Here is a 22436-nt window from a genome sequence, read left to right as displayed (position 1 = left end):
AGAACATTTTAGTGATTGCCCTGGAATTTGCACTATATATTTACAAGTAAGTTGAGAGAGCTTTCAAATAATGCTATAACCGCTTCATGGGTGGTGCAGATACTTATAACAGAATATTCCCAGTTGCTCCCTCCCATCCCTTATAACACTGCTGTCATAGAGTTCACTTATCCATAAGCCATGCTCATCTGGTACATTGTTGCTATTATTACCTTGGACACACTGCATTTATTTGTTTATATGTTTATCCTGCCTGTCTTCCACCCTAGAATGTAAGCACTACAGGTGCAGGAATGGGTCTCTTGTGTCTACCCTTGGAGAGCCAGGGCCTAAAACAATGCCTCGCACAGAGTGGTACTCAGTAAATATTTGTTCAGTGAGCCTGGAAATTTTGCTTTCGTCTTGCTTCTGTAACTTGATGTGCTGTCTAATACACAAACAATGGATGTAAAGCGAAGCTCCAGAGGTGTGTACAGACTGGAATTCTTATTGGCTAATCCCTTGATTGCGCAAAGCTTTCAATTGGAAAGAAAAAGGCTGTAAATCCTCGCTTAATGCGCCCACAGCACTCCAGACGAGAGCAAGGCAGAGAGAAGGTGAGTGGAGAAGTTCTTGTGTTCTCTTTTTGGGCTTGGTGGGATTTTTGTGGCCAAATTTACAGTTTATAGTCGGCAGTTGTTTTAACTTTGGGATTAATTTAATGACTATTATTTCTAAACTTGCCCATATCAAATAAAAGGACCGGGTCTTTTTTCTGCCAAGTAGGTCCGTAAATGAAAACGAGATAGCAAATCTAGACGAGGCCTTTTGGAGGTTTTCATTGCCTATGCATGATATGCATAACATCAGACATTGAAATGCCCCCACACCCATATCACACACTAAATGTAATTTCAGAAATTCGTGTGTAAGAGTCAAATGGTGTTTTAGTTGATTGGTTGACAGAACATGCTTAGTAGAATTTAAACCTTTATAATTTTTGAGCCATTACATTTTTTCCTCCTCAAGCAAATCTCATATTTTTGTACACAGTTGAAAAGAACTGTGAACCGCTCACTCTGTGCCATGATGCCCGAGGGTCAATTAAATCTCCTGCATGTAGTATCTTTTCCATGTGTGTTTGGAAGATTTAATCCAAATGGTCTGACACTGGGGGCTTCCTCTGGGGTCCTGCATCTCCAGGGGGCTGTGCCCAGTTGAAAAGCAGGAGTCTCTCAGTCAAGCCCTGACAGGTTTTTCTAGGACTTGTCCCATTCTTTAAACAGCAACGGGCCGTGTGGTGACTCACTTTGTGGTAACTCACCAAGCGGCCTCAATGACCTGGGTAGATGAAAGTCTCTTTCTTGATTCAGGTATATATATATTTAAAAAAAATTCTTTTTACTTTGAGTTCATAATAGTTTACGTCGACTCAGGTATATTTTTGACTTAAGTAAGTTTGTAGGCCTTGGGCATATAAATCACCCTCTTCTGGGTTTTGGGAACATGAATCAATCCATTAGACTCTAATGGGAAGGAAATTTAGTTTCTGAAACTGAAATATAGGGCTCTCTGGAGAAGACGCTTCCCATATGAGCTTGGAATCGAGCAACTGCCTTAATCATCTTGTTACATCAGTAACGCCTAGTCGCTCCCCACCAAGGAATGTTCTGCTGTTTGTGTGTAAGAATGTCCGATAAATACCTGAGCTCTTTTTTGGAGGGGCTAGTTCCATGTAGGAGATTTTCCCCGATAACCTGTCAAATCCAGCTAATTAAATATTTTGCTAATGTGTCATATGTTAGAAAAATAGAAGAGAAATCATATGTAATCAATTAAAAATGGGATGTAACTTTAAAGCTATATGTAAGGTATCCTTCAGAGCTACGCTGAAAGTCTTTGTTCTACTGTTAATATTGCTGTCTTCCAGCTTCAACACGTTCTTCTCTGAAGCATTATGTACTCAGACCTCAAATGCTCTCATCTCTCCAAACTAGCAGAATTAAATTTTATGAGGAAAAGAGGGTTCTGTGGGAGGGTTTTTTGTCTCAGTGACAAATTTTGGTCTGTTGGTTGTGATCCATTCTGATAGGCCATTCTGATCCATTAGAGAAACCAAAGAGAACCTTAAGGATATTCCTATTGATAATGGATCTAAAATTGACATCTTGTATTCTGGCCCCAAACATCTGCTAAAACTGGCAACCTCATAAATGAACCCCTTGAAATTTCCATTATCTAGAAAATTCAGTAGAAGCCTGCTCTAACTGAAATCGAGAAAAATGTGTGTTGTTTTGCTTAAATTATCCAGAATGACAGTTAACGTTGTCAGTAGAATTTCACCCCCACTCCCCCCAATAATTGGCTGCTTTCTTAACATGGGTGCTCAGCAGCTAGGAACAGAGGGCAAAGAATGAAGACAAGGGAAGAGAAACAAGATCAGAAAGATTGTTAAAACTGGAAGAAACGAAGGAGATTATCGGAGTCTGAACCAACTCCTCGTTTTACAGTTTGGGAAGCTGAGGTCTAGTCTGGGTCTCCCCACGCGCTGGAACCCACATGTCTGGCACTTTGTGAAACTTGGAAATCGAAGGCCTCACATCATAGGAATTCCTCTCTTAATAAGGGGTCAATAAAAATGATCTTACCTGGGGAATTTACTTATAATTCCCCCCAAATCCCTCTCCCCTTCCCTTTCTCTGTTCTTAGCCACACACACTCCAGCACTTCACCATTTGCTTTTCCTGCTTGTTAAACCTGTGCTGCAATTTGTGCCTGCTCAGCATTCCCCAGGGAAGAAAAACCCAGGGCCACGCACGCAGTCCCCAGGTGCAGCTGAGTTGTTTTCACTCTAGACCCAGCTTCTCAAACTTTATTTTCCTGTGCAAGTGAATCACTTGGGGATCTTGTCTGAAAGGCAGACTCTGATTCAGTAGATGTGGCCCAGGGACTGAACCCGCGTGTCTCACCAGCTCCCAGGGGAGAATGTTGCTGGACCCAAGTCACACTTCCGGAGAATACCTTCCACTCCTTTCAGAAGCAAATTTGACTTCTTTTCCCACGTATGAATGTTGTTGCGATCTTGAGATAAAGATGTGTGTGTGCATCTGTGTGTGTGCGTGTGTGGGGGGCATTTTTTGAGTCCTTACTGTGTTTAGCAATTTGCACACTTTGTCTTATTTCCACCTCAAAACTGACCAAAATGAATTAGGAACTATCAGCCTTGGTGTACCAGTGAGGAAACTGAGGCGCAGAGAGGTTAAAAAGCTTGCTCCAGTGAGGGGTAGAGCTGAAGTTTGAACCTTGGTCTTTGTTTTTACTGGTATCCAGGGTCTAACTCAGATACATGCTCTTCCACATTTTCTAAAAGATTTTGGGCATACCTGTTACCCAAGGACCACGCTCTGACTATCCAAAAGTCATCATCACTGCTTTCTGCTCACCCCCCTTGGCCATGAGTCCCTGGGCTCTGGGTGGGGGAGTGCAGCCCACTCCTCGCCTCAGGTGAAGCTGCACCCAGGAGAAGTGAGAGGTGGGACTCCATTCCCAGTGTCATCAGACCCAGGCGGGCAGCCTTCCTGGTGAACCAGGTTTTTTTAATTTGGGACACACCTGTTGGCCAAAATCAGCGGCACAGAAAGGAGAGCTGCAGCGATGGGCATGAGCTTGTACTCAGCTTGCCCACTTGGGTCCTGGGTCTTCCAGGAGCTGGGTTCACAGCGTTTGCATTTGGGGTGAAATCAGAAAGCACAGCTCCTCTGTTCCCTGCTGCTTCATTTTCCATGGACGGAATGAATTTTTCCATTGCACCTGTTCTTTTAAGCTTTGACAATCTACTTTTTTTAACAATGAGATTAATTGGGTTTACTATTTGAAGCGTAATTAGACTTGGTCTTCCGTATTACCAAGCTGTGGTTTATCCAAATCTTTGTTTAAATTCATTGGAGGTCAAGGAAAAAGGATTAAAGGACTTGGTTTAGACCCTTAACCTATAATGCCATGGGACAGGGAGGGGTGGGGCTCAGACAAACAAACATACTTTCATACAGTCATGTGTTATTTAATGATGGGGATATGTTCTCAGAAATGCATCGTTAGGTGATGTTGTCATTATGTGAACATTATAGAGTGTACTTCCACAGACCTAGATGGTGTAGTCTACTGCACACCTAGCTGGTGCTAATCTTATGGGACCACCATTCTGTATGTGGTCCATGGTTGACTGAAACATCATTATGTGGTGTGTGACTATATACCCATTCCTTAAGGCTCTGTTCAATTTCTGTAATACCACATTGTATTTTCATTAAACACATTTCCTTCTGACTTACCTCTTGATAGTCTGGATGTTTCCATCACCAGGTATAAGGTTTGTAAGGGTTTTGATGGCGGGAGCTACATGTTATTTATCTATGAATGCCTGGAGTGCAGAACCTAGTATGCTATCCATAGTAGGAGCTCCATAAATGATGTTGATAGAAAGAATGGAAGATTGAACACAAAAATCTTAACAAGTCTGGGAACTGGTATCTCAGTGACACGTGGAGGTAACAGCCACCATGTGTCTGGGGTAACATTGGATTGTTTCCACAGCAGATGGAAGAACTAAGACGTGCCCCTGCCTTCAGGAGTTTGCCACCTCGTCAGAGTTTTGCAGTGTAGGATCCAGGGGGAGCAGTTGGTTTTGGAGTGTGAGACTGTAAGAGGTATTGGGCTCCCTCTGTGCCCTCAGCTATTCTAGAATGAACAGCTCCTCCTGGAAGGGGTTGGGGTAGGGACTACGTCCTGCTGAGGATCTTTTAACAAGCTCCAGTTGGGTCCTCCAGCATTCATCTGAGAGCCCAATTTAGAAGGCCACGCAGCTGAGGCCGAGAGATGGAGAATGGGGGCTGCTTGGCCAAAGCCAGCGATTTATGGGGCACACAAACATTTGTACAGATTTTTACAAGAAGGAGTGACTAGTTATCCTTCTAGAGGCTGGTTATTACCAACAAGAGAACACAGTTTCCTTCTTTCAGACTGGAAAAGGGGCATTGCAGACCACGGTCCTGTTGACCTGAGGCGGGGTTTCCTTCATCCTCACTCTGCTCTTCTAGGGCTCTGTTGGCGCCAGGGAAGCCTTGGAGGTGGTGGCCGGGTGGGGAGTGATCCTGTCCCTTGTAATCCAGCTCCAGATCCCAAAGTTACTGCCTTCAGTCTCCTATGTGCCTTGAGAATGTGCAAGGTTCGGGCAGAAGTGAAGTGGAGGAAACTGGTGGGTGCAAAGGTGTTACATAAAATTCCAAAATACGCTTCCACACAGCAGCGAGCTACAAAAATGCTCCATTTATGCTCATAATCACAAAACAAAGGCAAAAGTCACACCAGATTTTACTTTTTACATGTTTTGTATTACAATATTGAGTCCAAGTCAAATTACCAGAGTTTTAGCTCCCTTTTACAGATTTCAATTGCATTTGCAACAATCACTTACAAATCACATAAAACGAATGGACAAGCCAATGTTAGCATAAACACTCTAAGAAAGCAGTAAATCCGCTCATCCTTTAAAGAAGCGTGACCCACTTGATATGGGTCAGATATTGTGGTATGTATCTTCTCTATTACTTTATTCCATCCTGGGCCTTCACAGTAACCCTCAGAGGTGGGCAGCACAACCATCCCCTCATTTTAAGGATGAAGAGACTGGGGTGGAGAGCAATGGAATGAGGTTGTACGAGAGAGGACTCACAACTCTAAAGCCCAGAGCCCCCTGCCTTTGAAAGATGAGGATAGTCACACCCCTTATTTCCGTTTGAGGACATAATGTGGATCCCGTGCCTGGCACAGAGGAGGCTGTAAGTGAGAGGGGCCAGAACCACACCTGCACCCTCAGCTTTCTCAGCGTTCATTCCCTCAGCTATGAACCCGCATTCAGGAGGTTACACCCCAAGGAGCACAGTTTCCCCCCTCACCCGGAGACTCTGCCCCCCACCTCCAAGGAAAATGCTACATTCCTCTCTGGTCCGCAGACTCTGACCACTTGTCCGGTTTAGTCCCACACCTCCGAGGGCCCGTATCGCTGCTGCCCTTTGAGTGTTGAGTCTGTGGTGCCAGCAAGAAGCTTGCCCCATTCTTGATCGTTTTAGGGTGGCATCTTGCTGCCGCTCCTTTTGTCTGAGAGATTTCACTATCAGGGCGCCAGGCACGGTGTTCGTTCCTCACTCTTGATTGGGTCTTTAGGATAAATACAGTGTCTTTTGGAGCCTCCGAGTCATGACAGTAGCCGTGTGAGGTACGGATCTCCTGAAGGCTGTCTAGAGCTGAGAGTTTTAATCTCTTTGGGTTTCAAATCACTAAGAGAATAACCAGACAGAAGAAAGACCATGCAGCCTGCATTTGAAGGGACCACTGCTTAGAAACAGATTTCTGGAGGCTTGTGGGCTTTCTGTGGGTCTTGTGACAAGGAGGTAGAAAGTACTATTAGTTCGCTTCATTATGGCTGTACTCGCTTTGAAACACTGTGGGTCCCCGGGGGTAATGCTCTCCAGTTACAGCTGAGGGCGTGAAGGCGGACAGAGGTTTAGTGAATGGGCCTAAGGTTACGCAGCTTCTTGGCGGCCAGGTGGTCCTGTCTAGGTCTGCGTCTGTGCTTGTCCCAGCACTCAGGTTTTGTGACAGAAATGAAAGAGTTCCCAATTCCCACCGAACATTTCCATCCAAGCAGGCCCAGCTCCTTGCCACTGTTAAAAAAGATTTTCTTTTGCAGGGACATCCGTGAAACCATCATAGTAACTCCTGGTTCCTTTCTCAAAACATCAGAGGCAATCTCTCAAATCTACAGAACACTTTGATAGATGTAGGTTGTTCTTTCTTTTTTCTTAAATTGTACAGGAGAGTGTAAACCATTTATGTACAGCTTAAATATTAATTATAAAGACTAATTACTAATTCTGATTAAGAAATGGAACATTATTAGCATTCCAGAAGCCCCCATGCTCCTCTTCAATCGCAACCTCCATTCTCCTCACTAGACATAACCAGCATCCTGCTTCTGGAATAATTATTTTCTTGCTTTTCTTCATAGTTTTGCCCCCTGTGTATGCCTTCCCAAATAATAGTTTTGTTTTGCCTGTCTTAGAGTTGTTATAAGTGGAGACACACCATACAGTGTGTGTTAATTTGTTCTTTAAACATATTCTTCCTGTTTTGCCCTTCAGAAGACCTCGAGCCAGGAGTCATGGCGGCCAAGCCCAAGCTCTGTTACTTTCGTGGCAGGGGCAGGATGGAGTCAATCCGCTGGCTGCTGGCCGCAGCTGGAGTGGAGGTCGGTTCCTGATTGGGAAAAGTAAGGAGGGTAATTTGGGAGAGATTGAAGTGGTCCTCTTCCCCCTTCAAAGTTCAGGAGGATGCTTTCAGACTGTACCCACTCTTTCCCTTTCCAACAGTCTTCTTTGGTAAGAGTTGAAGGAGGGATAATACTCCTCTGTTTAAGGAGGGGTTGGAAGGTAGAGCCTAGAGAGGCGTTATGGAAGCTTTGTAGGGGCTGGTAAGATCATGGTGGATCGTAAGACAAAGGAGAGAGAGGAGACCCACATCTGGAGCTTCCTCTTCAATGGGACCAGCTGATTTCCCGGCGGCTTTTCACCTCTGCCTTGGCTCCTCAGTCTTGTTCTACTTGTGGCTGCCAACTGGAGACTTAGGCGTGGCTGCAGTCTGGCCTCCCCTCGAACCCTCCTCTGAAAGGGCTGCCCCATGGAGCTCTTTCTTTAACTCTCAATTCCCTCTCCACTGACTTTTCCATAGATTTTCACAAGTGCTTTCAAGTTGTTTTGTTTCATGCAGGTGTAGACTCCTTTTTCCTGTTTGAATGTCATCTCCTCCAGGACAAGGATTCATTACCTTCTTTCTTTTGTTCACCTGATCCTACCCCCATCTCAAGGTTTAGGGGAGGAAAAAGTCACTCTTTCACACAAAAGTTTTAGAAGCTCCATCAATAAATTATGAGAACCCCGCCTGGGTAATGATCCTTGGATCCCTTTCATTGAATATGTGAGCATTAAAGAGAAATTTAATTTGTCTTGATATGGAGGGAGAATAACACAGAACAGAGAGAATAAAGAAAAGAGAGGAAAGGAAAGAGGAGGGGTCAATGGGGAAGTTGGAGAAAAGGACAAGAGTTTGGAGAGAGGGAAGAGTTGAGGTGAAGAAAAGGAGAAATGTGGATGGGGGCTTGGGGATATCCTTTAAGTTGACAAAAACCAAAAAGGGGTGCCAATCTCATGCTAGTCTAAGCTAATCTAAACACATACTCTGTCAGCATTTTCAGCTATGTGGTAGTTGATAGTTTTGTGAATCCTTTTAAATTTTCATGCAGGAAGCCATTGGGCATTTTATATCGTGGGCATTTCTCTCTTTCTCTTTCTCTTTTTGAGGACCTGTAAGTGATAACAATGTCTTTATCCTTTATCTAGTTTGAAGAAGAATTTATTGAAACAAGAGAACAATACGAGAAGTTGCAGAAGGGTGAGCCTACATTTATTCAATGTTATCTTATGGGGAAAAAATGAAATTTGTTTCTAGGAAGTATTCATTTCATTATAGAACACAGAGCTCTAGAGTGACAACTATTAAAAAGGCGAATAGTGTGACTGCTGACATTGACTTTTTGCTGTGTCCCTGGCACAGAGCTAAATTTGTCATCTGCGATGTCTCCTTAGCCTTCGTAAAAGCTTATCAAGTAGGTATGACGCTGGCCTCAACTAGATAGGATGGCATGGGTTGACCCAGTGCCAATTGGTTCAATACTCCCCATCCCACCGAAGAAATCTTTAAAAATTCTTAAATAATGATCCAGTGGGTTGGAGGGGAGGGAACAGAAGGAAGGGAATTTTACCTAAGATATTCTCCAGTTCTCATGATTCATATCCACTTGTTCTTGGTGGTTTTAATATTAACAGCAAGCATTTTATCAGGTCACAATTGTAGAATCAAGACTGTAGAAATTTTATTAAATTTGGATCGAGGCAGTAGTTCTTAGTCTTTACAATTCCTCAGAAAAAATTCTCACACTTAGAGAAAAGACTAGTACTTTCATGGTACTTCTTAAACTCCTAACGACCATAATGTTATTTTCCTTATCTAAGGAAACCTGGGTGTCCTCATTTTTGCTGATAAACAGTCATGAAATTAACACAAATTATTTTTTAAGAAAGACATTCGAATACTAGTCAGCAGATCTGCCGTTTATAAACTGTATGACTTTGGGCAAGGCTTTTAGCTTGTCTACATCCTGTCTCCTGACCATAAAGTAAAAATAATCTTTATCTTCCTATATTGCAATGTACCAGTAGATCTCATTGAATGGGGAAGGCCCACTTACTCCTTCTTCAATTCTTGTCCAGGAACTTTATTATCTGAAATCCCCATGAAGCTCTCCTTCCTCTTTGTTTCTGCCCGACTCCATCCCAAACAAGGACAGTCACTTGTCCATGGTAGGGGTTAAATACATATGTATTGAATCAATAAATGACTGTCTCTCCGTAAACTCTCTCATGATCATTCCGTTAGGAAGTGCTCTCTAACAGCCTCTGAAATCTTCCACCCCTTCCTGAGTCTATGATGCTGCTGTCGTGCTTGGGACGCCCTCCTGGGCGTTACTGTTGTTTGTGAACAGGAGGCAGAGAGGGACCGCAAGGGAGCACTGGACCAGGAGTCAGGAGGCCCACTTCCGTTGGCTTGGCTTTCCCCCAACTGTGTGAGTTTGGGAAGTCACATTTGCCTCCCTTGGCCTCCACAGTACTGTCGTCTATAATATGAACGAATTGAACTAAATCATCTCAAAGATCCTTTCCTGTACTCTTGACCTGAGATTTTTAAAAAAAATCCATCTGAAGAAGCTCGTCTGCTCCTACAAGCAGGGGTCATTTCTAATGGATGTCTGCATCACTCTGAAGCAGCAGCACAGAGCTCAGCTTCAGATGCTCGTTTAATATTGAACAAAGGTAGAAATACCTTTAGGCAATGGCGGTTTTGCAGTCTCTCCATTAGTAATAGTACTGGTATTTCCAAAGCACGATCACAAGCTTGATCTTATTCTTACTCGAAGAAACGCAGTAAGATGGGCAGGACAGATACTGTTGCAGATCAGAAAATAGGCTCATGGAAGTCAGAGACTTGCCTAAAGTCATCCAGCTAGACAGGGTCCCTGGCTCCCTGGAAAGCTGTCACGGGTTCCTCAGTGGTATTCTCCCACCATCTTTGACTGCCTCTCGTTGAGTCAGGTAGGAGCAGTAGAGGATGTTGGGGAAATTAACTGTGGCCTTTGCCAATGCACTGGTGAGGTCTGATTCCTAGTCTGGGTAAAGATCCTTATTCTCAGAATGCACAGGTGTGAATGAAATGAAAAGCCTGCTCATTTCCTCAAGATCCCATGAGAAGAGCACTATTTGTAGGGTGTCTTTGAATGCATTATTCGTATAGGCAGTCACTCACCAAGAAGAGAATTTGATTTTACTGAACATTGGTTATTGATGGTATGTGATGTTTTACTTATGTTTTCTCATTTCATCCTTTTAAAATCCTGCTAGGTAGATATTATTAATATTTTAGGGAAAAGGAAGCTGAAGCTCAGATAAGTCATTTGCTTAAAAGTCACATGGCTGGAAAGGGCTAAACCTGGCATTCAGACCCAAGTTTGCCAGCGTTCTTGCTGTGATGTCCTGATGCTGTGCAGACCTAGACTGATACCTCTTGTACTTTTTAAAGATTCAGATTTTTTAAAGAATTTACTCTACCCCTGAATCAGGACATCTGGGAGATAGGGTGAGTATTTTTAACAATGTAGCTCCCCCAGATGATTCTTATTGACCCTAAACTTTGGGAACCAGAGCGCCTATACTATGACATAATCATAGTAAATGTAGAAAGCCTTAAATGATCACGATTAACCAACCCATAAAAATGCATGAAACCATCAAGAAAATCTCAGATTTTCCGTGAAGCAAATGGTCGGCATTTCCTCAACAGCTGGAGTCTCTAACTCCCCACTTTGTATTTAGAATCTTGTGTATAATATAGTCTGTTCTCTGGTGGTCTCTTACTTACTCGACCAATACTGATTTAGACCCTTTGCTCTTGCCCTCCTAAATAATTATTTTCATTTTTTATTCCAGCTCGTCTTATTAATTTGTAGTTAGAGTGCTAAGATCGTCCTTGTTTTGGTAGTTTCCTTATTTTTACCCTAATGCTATAGTTGAATATTTGCTATCCTGTTCTGGTTCTATCCATCGGTCTCCCTAGTCTGTGGCTTGTGTCCCCTTTCTCCCTTTTTTCTTTTTTCAAGTATGAGAGCCTTCTCGAGGATTTCTTGTAATGGAGGGCTTTTAGTTACAAATTCCCTTAACTTTTGTTTGTCTGGAAAAGATTTAATTTCTCCCTCATATCTGAAGGAAATTCTTGCTGGATAGAGTATTCTTGGCTGAAGGTTTTTATCCTTTAAAGCTTTGAATATATCACTCCATTCTCTCCTAGCTTGTAGGGTTTCTGTAGAGAAATCCGCTGACAGTCTGATAGGGGCTCCTTTATAGGTTATTCTCTTTTTTTCCCTTACTTCCCTGAGTATTCTTTCCTTATCATTCCTATTTGCCAACTTTACTATTATGTGCCTTGCGGTGGGTCTTTTTACACTGACAAATCTAGGAGATCTAAAACCCTCCTCTACACACATTTCTCTGTTGATCCCTAGATTTGGGAAGTTCTCTTCAATAATTTCGTTAAGCACACTTTCTGCTCCATTTTCCTTTTCCATATTCTCGGGAATTCCTATGATCCTTATCTTCTTACTCCTCATTGAATCCATTATCTCTCGGAGATTTTCCTCATTTTTTTTAATTCTTAGTTCTCTTTCTTCCTCTGTCTGGCGCCATTCAGCCTGTCTGTCCTCGATTATGCTGATTTGCTCCTCTATATTGTCTACACGGGCATTCAGGGAATTCGTATTCTGTTTTATCTGGTCCATTGTGTTTTTCATCTCAAGTAATTCTGTTTGATTCTTCTTTATGATTTCAATCTCTTTTGTGAAGTAACTCCAGAACTCAGCTTGTTTCTCTTTCTCTCTACCTCATTGAGTCTTTTGATTATAGCAGCTCTGAATTTATTATCACTTAGTTTACCTAATTCCAAGTCCTCAGGACTTAATTCTGTGTTTTTATTGTTTTCCTTCTGGTCTGGGGCTTTTATAAATTGCTGGATGGTAGAGGAGTGGTTTTTCTCATGGTGGTAGAATTCAGTTGCAGTTACAGCCTGTCGCCACTAGATGGGGGTCGAGAGCGGCGTGTTAGCTCTCCGCCCTGGAGCAAGATGGCTGCGCCCACTGGCTTTGCTGTGGGGGAGGGGTTGTTACACGCGCTAGTCTGGGTTCAAGTGAGTTCTGTTCTCTGGTCTCCCGAGGCCCTTGATTTATAGGGTCCCCGCGGACGGAAGCTTACCCCCGTCAGCGGGTCTCCACTGAATCAGCGGTAGGAGTCCTGGATGATCCCCCGGTCGCGTGGCCCCTCCCCCGCTCCTTCCCGACCCGGGCCGCAGCGATCGCAGACTCTAGGGGAGGGAGCAATGTTCTCTCCTACCGTTCCGGTGCCTCCGAAGGTGTAAAGCTAGGTTTATGATCTCCTCCTTCTTGGTATTGTAGGTCTCTAACGAGCTGGCATTATGTTTATTCTCTGAAATTCAGTTCTTCCAATCTTTTGTTGTATTTTGGAGGGGAGAGAATCCCGGGTCAGCTCACCCCGCCATTTTGCTCCCTTTAACTCCCCACTTTGGATGAAACTAGAAATCACTCAATGAAATTAGAAGTGAACCCTCCTGCAGGCTCACCACAGCCAGGGAAGGAGAGCATCTCAACCTCTCTTTGCTTGAACCATAGATGGACGCCTGCTTTTCGGCCAAGTGCCTCTGGTTGAAATGGACGGAATGGTGCTGACACAGACTAAAGCCATCCTCAGCTACCTTGCTGCCAAGTATGACTTGTATGGGAAAGACCTGAAGGAGAGAGTCAGGTACCAGAGTGTTCACGCCTCTACTTGATTCTTTTCCAGGCTCTGTCATCCTACACCAGCTAAGACCTAGTTCAGGTGCAGCCTTTCAGCCTGGACTGAGGGGAGGAGGCAAGAGGAATGAACACAGGGGAGAGGACCTTGCTACACCCGGCATGTCTTGTGCAGAGCTCTGAATAAATACTCCAGATCTCCCCTCCTAGGGGTTTGCAGTCAACATTCTCATAATCTCCCCTCACTCCTAAGAAAATGTCTTCTCATAAGATAACCTGGTAAACTTTTCTGCATGAAGGTAGACATGAATGACTCAGCAAACAAATACATATTGAGCATTGTAGCAACGATCTACGGCCACAAATAATGCCGTATAACATATCTTCTTGAAACACAGTGACTTAAATCAGCAAGCATTTCTTTTTGCTCCCCAGACTATGAGTCATCTGGGTGGTCAGCATATCTGGGCCAGGCTTGACTTATCCTGGCTGGTCTCACTCATATGTCTGGTCAACTAGTAGTCAGCCACGAGGCTCTGGTTTTGGCTATTGGCTGATGATTGGTTGGGCGGCAAATGGACCATGTGTTTCTCATTCTCTCATCCTGAGCTTGTTCTCGTGGCAGCTAGGCAGGGTTCTAAGAGAGAGAGGGAAAGCACACAAGGCCTCAACTTAGAGGTACTCAATCCTTTCACATGTTCCTTTTTTCAATAAACATTTCCAGAGACCCTACTGTACCGTGGTCTCCTGGCTGGTACTGGTTCCAGAAATCATTCCTAAGCATGGAAGCTTGGGGGAGAGGGAATCAAGTTATTTGCTCCAATATCCATTTATACCATACAAGTGGCAGATTAGGGAACTCCATACTCAAAGATTCCTCTCGGAATGAGAGTCCCATGTTGACTTGTCAGGGTCGACATGTACGCTGATGGCACCCTGGACCTCATGATGATGATTGCTCTGGCTGCATTTAAAACCCCTGGGGAGAAAGAGGAGAATCTTGCTTTAGTCGTGAAGAAAGCTAAAACTTGTTACTTCCCTGCCTTTGAAAAGGTAAGCTATAAGGTTCTGGGACTTTTACATTTTCTGTTACTGATAAGAATATTTAAAGAGTGAATGTCTGAAAAGACAGAAGCAATGTTAGAGCTTTACTGCATTTGGACCAAAACTTAAATAAGGATTCCAGACATGCATAATTATGGAACCTCCAACAAGACAGGATTGCAATAAACCAAGTTCAATGAAAGGATACGGTATTTCTATTCTGATTTTTAAAATAAGCCATCAGCCCAAGGCCTCACCACCTCCAATTCACTGCGTCCGTCAGATATTTCTTTGGGTTTAATACTGTAGACTAATCATGGCTCATGTAAAAGACGAAGTCTCTTAAAGTTACAGTTTTTCTGAAGTCGTCTTGGAGTGAATACTAATTACAAAAGTCCCGTCCGTACATCTTGTGAGGTTCCAGACACTAAAGGACAGCCTGTGACATGATGAGAAAGTCAGTTAGCACAGAGTTCCGTAGCTAAATGTTTGCAGGGCAAAAGAATTCTGTGGTATTTATCTTCAGTCTTAGCCTGGGGAAACAATGATCACTTAATAACTATAATTAAGGGTTCTGCTAGGACCTCACAGTACTAGACAAGCTCAAGGAGTTCGTGTTTATTTGGGAACAATGTACAATGTTGTTGAAACACCTTCCATCTAAAAAAATTAATATGATTATTTGAGTCACAGAGTTAAAGTTATAGAGCTAAAGAGTGCTTTATCGTAGCACAGCCTTTGAAATCTGTGTGCCTGATCCGGTACTTCCCAAGACTTTTAAAATCACTTGTTTGTTCAAATCAGGATCAAATTCAAGTTCATTCATTGTAATTAGTCAGTTACATGTCTTCAGCCTCTTTTCATCTGTAAGGTGTCTCTTTGCTCTCTCTTTTTCCTCTTGCATTTGTCGTATCCAGTTTCCCACAGTCTAGGATTTTACCAATTGCGACATACACACTTATTCTCTAGGTTTCCTGTCAACTGGAAATTAGAATTAGAAGCTTGGTCAGGTTCAGGTTTGATGATTTAGGCCAGACTTTCACAGGGAGTGCTGCGTAGGTCATCGGAAAGCACACGTTGTCTGGTTGTCACTCTTCTTGTGACGTTAACATGATTGATGATCAATGTCTAGACCCACAGATTTATTAGTGGGTGCAAAGTGTTCACATCCCAATCCTGTTAGTCTCTTTTCACTTATTAGCTGGAATACTTTCAACACAATGAATCTTCCCCACATAATATATTTGGTCACCCTGGGGTATGGTTGATATAGGAAAGGAGGATAAATGCTTTTTTACTTTTTATTCACCACTTTTCAAAATGTGTTAGTTATCTGGCATCTTCAAAGGAGACCAATGAGTTTATTAATTTTTTTATTCCTGTTTTTATTCTTTAAATAATGTTAGGATACTATTTATTTATTAAGTACTTTATGAGAAGCAGATACTCATTATATAAAAAAGGGGACAATACAGAAATGTAGAACATGAAAGAAATAAATCGCTACTACTCTTACCACCAAAAGATAAATGTCAGTTATTTTCATGTATTTCCTTCCAGTCTTTTCACTATAATAAATTTTTATTTACTTTCAGATTTTTGTATGATCCACTTATACTGAAGATAATTCCACCTGTTATTCTATTATTTTAAATATTTTCGAAAGCAGAACCTACCACTTGATACTAACAAATGTCAATACTTTTGTTTTCTTGCTTATAAACGTTTTTTGTCTCCTTAAAACAAATCTATACGGATGGCTGAAATCTCCTTTGGACTGTACCCAAATATTATATCCCTTCCTTTCTCCCTCTCTGAGGCAACCACTTTTAGGAATTTGACGCAGATTAGTGCTGTCCATTTTTAAAACAGAGACTTGGCTCTGGGTTGTTTAAAAAATTTTTACATAAGTGGATCCTAAAACATTTTTACATACACAGTACCATACTGTAAGTTTATTGTCCAATTCCTTTTTTCAATCAACCCTATATTTTCGAGTCATATAGACAAATGTTTTATCATTATTAATATATTTACATTTACTTCTTTCATTTTATTCTGTTTTCTGTTTGCAAATACAAAGCTTTTCTTTGCCGTTCCCTTCCCTCCTTTTCTCCGTCCTGTTAGCTTGATCAGATTTTCTTTATTCCCAATTTTTCTTCTAATGGTTTGGAAGATAAACATTTTTTTCTTAAACTATGAGTGACTATCCTCCTCTCAATAAGACAAGGCTTTAACTTCCCTCCAAACTTCTCCTGTCTTCTTCTTTTTATGTTTTTGTTGAGTAATATTTTAGATACAACTTGATTTTATACTCCTTCAATGTCTTTTTTTTTTTTTTTTTTTTGGTGAGGAAGATTGTCCCTGAAATAACAGCTGTGCCAATCTTCCTCTATTTTGTATGTGGGATGCTGCCACAGCATGGTGGGATCCCAAACTGTGAACCCTGGGCTGCTGAAGCAGAGTGCGCGAACTTAACCACTACACCACTGGGCCAGCCCTGCACCCTTTGTTTTTTGATAGTCAAGACTTATGTAGACGTGTTAAGGGATTTCTTTGTTCACCATTGCTCCTTGCCTCTCCTGGCTTCCTTCTGGGCATATTTTCCTTCTACATGAAGAGTATTTTTCAGAGTTTTCTCAGGAAGGGTCTGTAAGTGTTTAGCTCTTTCAGTCTCTGTCAGAAAATATCTTCATTTTACCTTTACTCTTAAATAATTATTTAGATGGTTATAGAATTCTAGATTAATAATTATTTTCCTTAATGCTTTGAAGATATTATTACCAGTGTCTTGTGGCCTTGATTGCCACTGTTTAGGAGTCTGCTATTAGTGTGGTTATTTTTCCTTTGGTGGTGCTGTATTGATGTTTTTTAGACTTTATCTGATATACTTTCAATGCAGTGTGTTCACTTCTGGATTTGTTTTTATTAATCTGCTTGGAGTTCCTTTTCAGTCTGAAGATTCTCCCTCTTTTTAAAGATTTCAAGAAATTCCTCCACCAAATAACTCTTGAAGATGGCTTCTTCCCTGTTCTCTCTCTCTCTTTTTTTTTTTCCTAAGGAAGATTAACCCTGAGCTAACATCTGCCAATCCTCCTCTTTTTCTGAGGAAGACTGGCCGTGAGCTAACATCCATGCCCATCTTCCTCTAATTTATATGTGGGACACCTACCACAGCATGGCTTGTCAAGCGGTGCCATGTCCGCACCCGGGATCCGAACCAGTGAACCCTGGGGCTGCCGAAGCGGAACATATGCACTTAACCACTTAACCACCCAGCTGGCCCCTCCCTCTTCTCTTTATGCTGTCCTCCTGGGCTCCTGGTACATACATGTTGGAGCTTCATTCTGTTTTCCGTGTGTCTTAACTTCTCTTTCATATTTTCAGTATCTTTATTTCTGTGGGTTTCCTCAGATCTATCTGCCAAATGCCTGATATTCTTTTTCAACTTCTCCATTGAGTATTTTTCTTTTTTTTGAGGAAGATTAGCCCTAAGCTAACATCTGCTGCAAATCCTCCTCTTTTTGCTGAGGAAAATTGGCCCTGAGCTAACATCCGTGCCCATCATCCTCTACTTTATATGTGGGACGCCTACCACAGCATGGCCTGCCAAGCAGTGCCATGTCCGCACCCGGGATCTGAACCGGCAAACCCCGGGCCACCGAAGCGGAATGTGGGAACTTAACCGCTGAGCCACGGGGCCAGCCCCTCCATTGAGTATTTTTATATTGTTTGTATATTTCATTTCAAAGTTTTTGCTTCTATTCTTTTCAAATCCATATGCGTATTTTTCCTACATGCCTTTCTTTTCTTTATCTCTTTGAACATTTTAAACATTTTTAACTCCTTAAAGAGTTCACTCTTATTTTTGGCTCTATGGCTCAAAATTCTCCCTTTTTGTAAGACTATTTCCTTGGTCTCATGGAGGAGTTGTCTCATGTACAAATGACATAATGTTTAATTTGTAACAGTGAGCTTGTCTTCAGCAGGAATAACCATATATTTGATGTATTTGATATATTTCATGACTGTTTTAGTCTTCACAGTTACTAGAGTACTCCTTGGCTGGGATACTCTAGAATTCACTGATTCTTGACATTTTTTTCATTCATACTGATGCAGGCTCGGCAAGCCGAGGAGTTGAAAGAAAGATTTCTTGCATTCTCAAGGTCTGGCAGTAGTGCTCGTTTATTCAGAGAATAGCATGGAGTAGCATGGGGACAGAACCCATGGGCAGTAAGAGCTGCAATGGGTTGAGGGTCGGGCTAAACTTACAAGGCGTAGGTAGGTGAGTTATTTCTTTACAAGACAAAGGAAAGATCATGTAAAAAAGTCGTTAAAATGGTATCAGTGCGGGTGGGGTCTGGTTATTGGGTGGTCCTATAACTTTAGATAAGAATCAGATTGGATCAGATCAGGACATCCTATGCTTCCCAGAGATTGATATAGATCAGTATGTAGGGCAGGACCCCTTGGGCTTCTCCCTGGGGCAGCTTGATCCTCATCACATACTAACATGTATTTTTATTCTTGTATGTATCACAGGAAGAAATGTGGTCCTGGATTTATCTTGTTCCTTATTTACGGAGTCAGTCCGTATTTGTGCATCTGCTACTCAAAGCAGCACTTGAGGAATTTTTACATTCACTTTTCAATGGGTAGTAGAAAGGCACAGGTTTGGGCTTCTGGCATCTCATTGGTGACATATTCCCACCTCTGGTGTAATAGCCAGGTTCTAGCTAACCATGACCTCTGTGTCTCCCCTTACTGGTGGGGACAGTTTTACTTAACCAGCTCCAGGCTTACAAGACAGAACTCTGTTCCACCACTTTACACCTCAAGAAAATCACTAACAAATTTCCCAAAAGATTGTGCCAATTTACAGCAAAGTGTAAGAGTGTTGGTTTCATCCTTTCCTTGTCAGCATTCTTGGAGATTATCAAGAAGAAAATTCTTGAGTGAATTTGATCTGTACAAAAGATTTTGTGCTTTTGTAAGTGTTTACCTAGCAAAATAGTCTTTATATTTATTCGATACTCTTTGCTATTTTCCTTTCTGTAGATTTTGAAAGACCATGGCGAGGATTTTCTTGTTGGCAACAAATTCAGTTGGGCAGACATACAACTGTTAGAAGCTGTTTTAATGGTGGAAGAACTCGATGCTTCTGTTCTTTCTGACTTCCCTCTGCTAAAGGTAGTGTGTGAACAGCCACACAAAGCCCAGGAAGCAATGAATAGAGACAAAGACTTCAGCAAAATATGCCTCCAGGTCAATCTCAAAAGAAACTTCAGAAGAGCGTTTTAAGAATCATTACTTTTATTCATTTGTATAACTTTCTTTTCCTTACACTATAGGATCGTGAGGAAATAAAACCTCATGAAGGGAGAAAGAATAGGTTATTTTGGTTTCTAGCATAAGCATTTAGTGTTTTCCATGTTTTAGTGCTTTGAGTGGTTTTTCCTGAAGAAGCAAGGCTGAGAAGTCTGTCCTTGTTGCTTCCCTCCCCAGCTCCCACTAGACAACTCTGCACCCCACTCCCCCAATCACTCTGATGCCAAAGCCCCCGCGAAGTCTGTCGATTGTTCAGAGCTTCTGCTTGGGTGGCGCTGCCTCCCTCTTGCTTCATTGCCCATCCTCAGGCCACTCTCTCTGAATCCTGCCACTGCCACTCCTCGCCTGGCCTCTGTTCCACTTCCTTAGAAACATTGTATCTAATAGGTGACCACAGGTTTTGTCGTTTAAGAACGGCATTTTTTCTTATTACAAAAGAAATTCAATATACAACCTAAATTAGACATTTCTATAAACCAAAAAAAGAAAAGAAAAAGACCTAAGCAGCCAAATGTTGTTACATTAGACTCTGACCTATTATTTTACATTTTTTTCCCCCAAATAAGGTGATGCTAAGTATTGTTTCGTGGCCTGCTTTTAACATCTTTTTCAATGATCATAAATATATTTACATGTCAACAAATATTCTTCTGCCATATCATTTTATTGGATTTTATTTTCATTGGGCAGTCGTCACATCTTTCTGAAAAATCAGAACTATAGAAAGAGGGTATAAATTGAGAAATCTCATTCCCACCACGGCTCTCCCACCTTCCTGCCTGTATCATCACTTTTATTATTTATTTATTTATTTATTTTTGAGGACAATTAGCCCTGAGCTAACATGTGCTTCAATCCTCCTCTTTTTGCTGAGGAAGACTGGCCCTGAGCTAACATCCATGCCCATCTTCCTCTACTTTATATGTGGGACTCCTACCACAGCATGGCTTGCCAAGTGGTGCCATGTCCACACCCGGGATCCGAACCAGTGAACCCGGGATCTGAACTGGCGAACCCCGGCCCGCCAAAGCGGAACATGGGAACCTAACCACTGTGCCCCTGGGCTGGTCCATAATCACATTTATTAGTTTCCTGTGTATCCTTCCAGTGTTCCTATTTATGCAGATATGAGGAAATGTGAATATATATTTATTTCCTCACTTTTTTTACACAAAACAGAAAATAGTATATATTCTGTTCTGCCCTGGGCTTTTTTTTTAATCAAACAATGCGTTCTAGAGATCTTTCCCTGTCAATACAGGGACCTTCCTCTTTCCCTTTATATATAATATCATTTTAAATTGCTGGCTATATTTCTTGCAGGGATGTACCATAATATACATAATCAATTTTCTTTTCTTGGAAACCTATGTTTCCTAAGTTAACATCTGTTGCCAATCTTGCTCTTTTTGCTTGAGAAAGATTGGCCCCAAGCTATCATCTGTGCCAATCTTCCTCTATTTTGTATGTGGGATGCTGCCACATCATGGCTTGATGAGCAGTGTGTTGGTCCATGCCTGGGATCCGAACTGGCAAACCCCGGGCCACTGAAGCGGAACGTACGCACTTAACTGCTGCACCACCGGGCCAGACCCGGACAATGATTTTTAATAAGATAGCTTAACTCATCCTAAACACACCAGCAAGTGTATTACCCTTCCCAGGAACATCCAGCCAACATGTGCTGAGTGATTAAGTCAAATTCAGCACCCTGGGCTCCATAAACTGCCAGTCTAAACATCCTCCTTTCATGACAAAGTTTTGATTTTTCTTGAAGCTTGTGATTTTTCTTGAGGCCCTGATTTTACCATTTCTCATTTTAGGCATTTAAAACAAGAATCAGCAACATTCCTACAATTAAGAAGTTCCTGCAGCCTGGGAGTCAGAGGAAGCTGCCCCCGGATAGCCACTATGTGAAAACAGTCAGGAACGTTCTGCAGTTGTGATGGCTGCAGGCCTTGTGATGGCAGCAGGAATGATCCAGTCGCAGCATCAGCATGTGCCGCCAATCAAAGCAAACCGTAGATCTTAGGAGTAAAATGTCTGGAAAGAAGAAAACCACATGGCCATCAATAACAAATCTCATTAAATGCAATATGAAACCGTTCTGATGGGTGAAATTTTTTTAAGCTTGTCAGTCGTGGAGGATGGTTACAACTTTTGTGAAATCACTGTTCTGTGTAAATAAATCGGAGGCTGATATATTTAGGGTGGTGGCCTACATAGGGCACTGTTCTTGCCATCTGCATCAAGATGGGCACCAGTGGGGGAAGAGGGAGCAGAGACTTTAGGGGGCATGTTCTCTCCAACACCCACCCTGATGCTGAAGACTTGGGAAAGAAAAACGGGGGCAAAGGGCAAATCAGGAGCATGATGATGGCCGACACTAGTAAATCCAAAGGGGAAATGTGGGGGACAGACAATGTCCAGGGAATACCATTTTGAGACCCTGAAAAAAATCTTAGACAATTAGACACCCCTATTCCACCTAACATAGCCACCAAGACTGGGTTTTGCTTTGGTGAAACAATTCCAAGTAGCATTGAGACTGAGATATAACCGATGACTCTTCATGCAAACTGACCCAAGAGTCCCTAGCCTTGATATACTTTCTTGAAAGATAGCTGTTGTGTTCCAAAGTCGTGTGATTTGGAGCTCAGCTCCGCATCAGGGCTGTTTGGTGGGGGATGGAGGGGCTGACCTGGTGAAGGGGCAGCTTTTCAGGGTGACCAGGCACAACTGTGGTTCCCAGTGGTCTCTGGTCTGGACCGGGGCTCCTGCCAACGGCTTGGGGTCCACGACTCTCCCAGCTCCACCCTGCTCCGGGGAAATCCTGCCCAGGCTGGCTGAGTGTGTATCCGTGAAAATGTCCTTCCTAGTGAACTGACTTAACGACTCGCCAGACTTGATGCCATTCCCTCAGGGCCACCACAGGGCATAACCGTTCCTGACCACACCTTGCCCCTCTGTTCCTCCTCCCCTCTTCAGAGGACGGGCTCATCACAGAGTTATGACAACCTGGGCCATTCAGCAACCCCTCCCCAGGCCGTGTGAGGCC

General features: G+C 42.6%; 1 protein-coding gene across 4 annotated transcripts; it reads left to right on the top strand.

Annotated features, from left to right (window-relative positions):
• The first annotated feature begins 255 nt into the window (after window positions 1-255).
• LOC103553247 (glutathione S-transferase A4-like) lies at window positions 256-21485 on the top strand. 4 transcript variants are annotated; one of them, XM_008523718.2, is made up of 8 exons: window positions 374-596; window positions 6728-6817; window positions 7179-7285; window positions 8433-8484; window positions 12881-13013; window positions 13915-14056; window positions 19109-19240; window positions 21202-21485. In XM_008523718.2, exons 3-8 carry the CDS (start codon window positions 7199-7201, stop codon window positions 21322-21324), a joined length of 669 nt encoding a protein of 222 aa, XP_008521940.1. In that variant the 5' UTR covers window positions 374-596; window positions 6728-6817; window positions 7179-7198; the 3' UTR covers window positions 21325-21485. The 4 variants fall into 4 exon arrangements, with proteins under 4 accessions (XP_070442316.1, XP_008521941.1, XP_008521940.1 ...); XM_070586215.1 differs by having other exon boundaries at window positions 256-6817; XM_008523719.2 differs by lacking the exon at window positions 6728-6817 and having other exon boundaries at window positions 372-596.
• Window positions 21486-22436: the final 951 nt, after the last annotated feature.

This window comes from Equus przewalskii, chromosome 19 (assembly GCF_037783145.1).
Source record: "Equus przewalskii isolate Varuska chromosome 19, EquPr2, whole genome shotgun sequence".
Taxonomy (NCBI): domain Eukaryota; kingdom Metazoa; phylum Chordata; class Mammalia; order Perissodactyla; family Equidae; genus Equus; species Equus przewalskii.
This window is presented reverse-complemented; position numbering and strand designations above follow the sequence as displayed.

Coding starts and splice junctions, on each gene's coding strand:
- LOC103553247 (XM_070586215.1), top strand. CDS start 7,199: ATGGCGGCCAAGCCCAAGCTCTGTTACTTTCGTGGCAGGGGCAGGATG. Junction 14,057..19,108: donor ACTTCCCTGCCTTTGAAAAG/GTAAGCTATAAG, acceptor TCCTTTCTGTAG/ATTTTGAAAGACCATGGCGA. Junction 19,241..21,201: donor CTGACTTCCCTCTGCTAAAG/GTAGTGTGTGAA, acceptor TTCTCATTTTAG/GCATTTAAAACAAGAATCAG.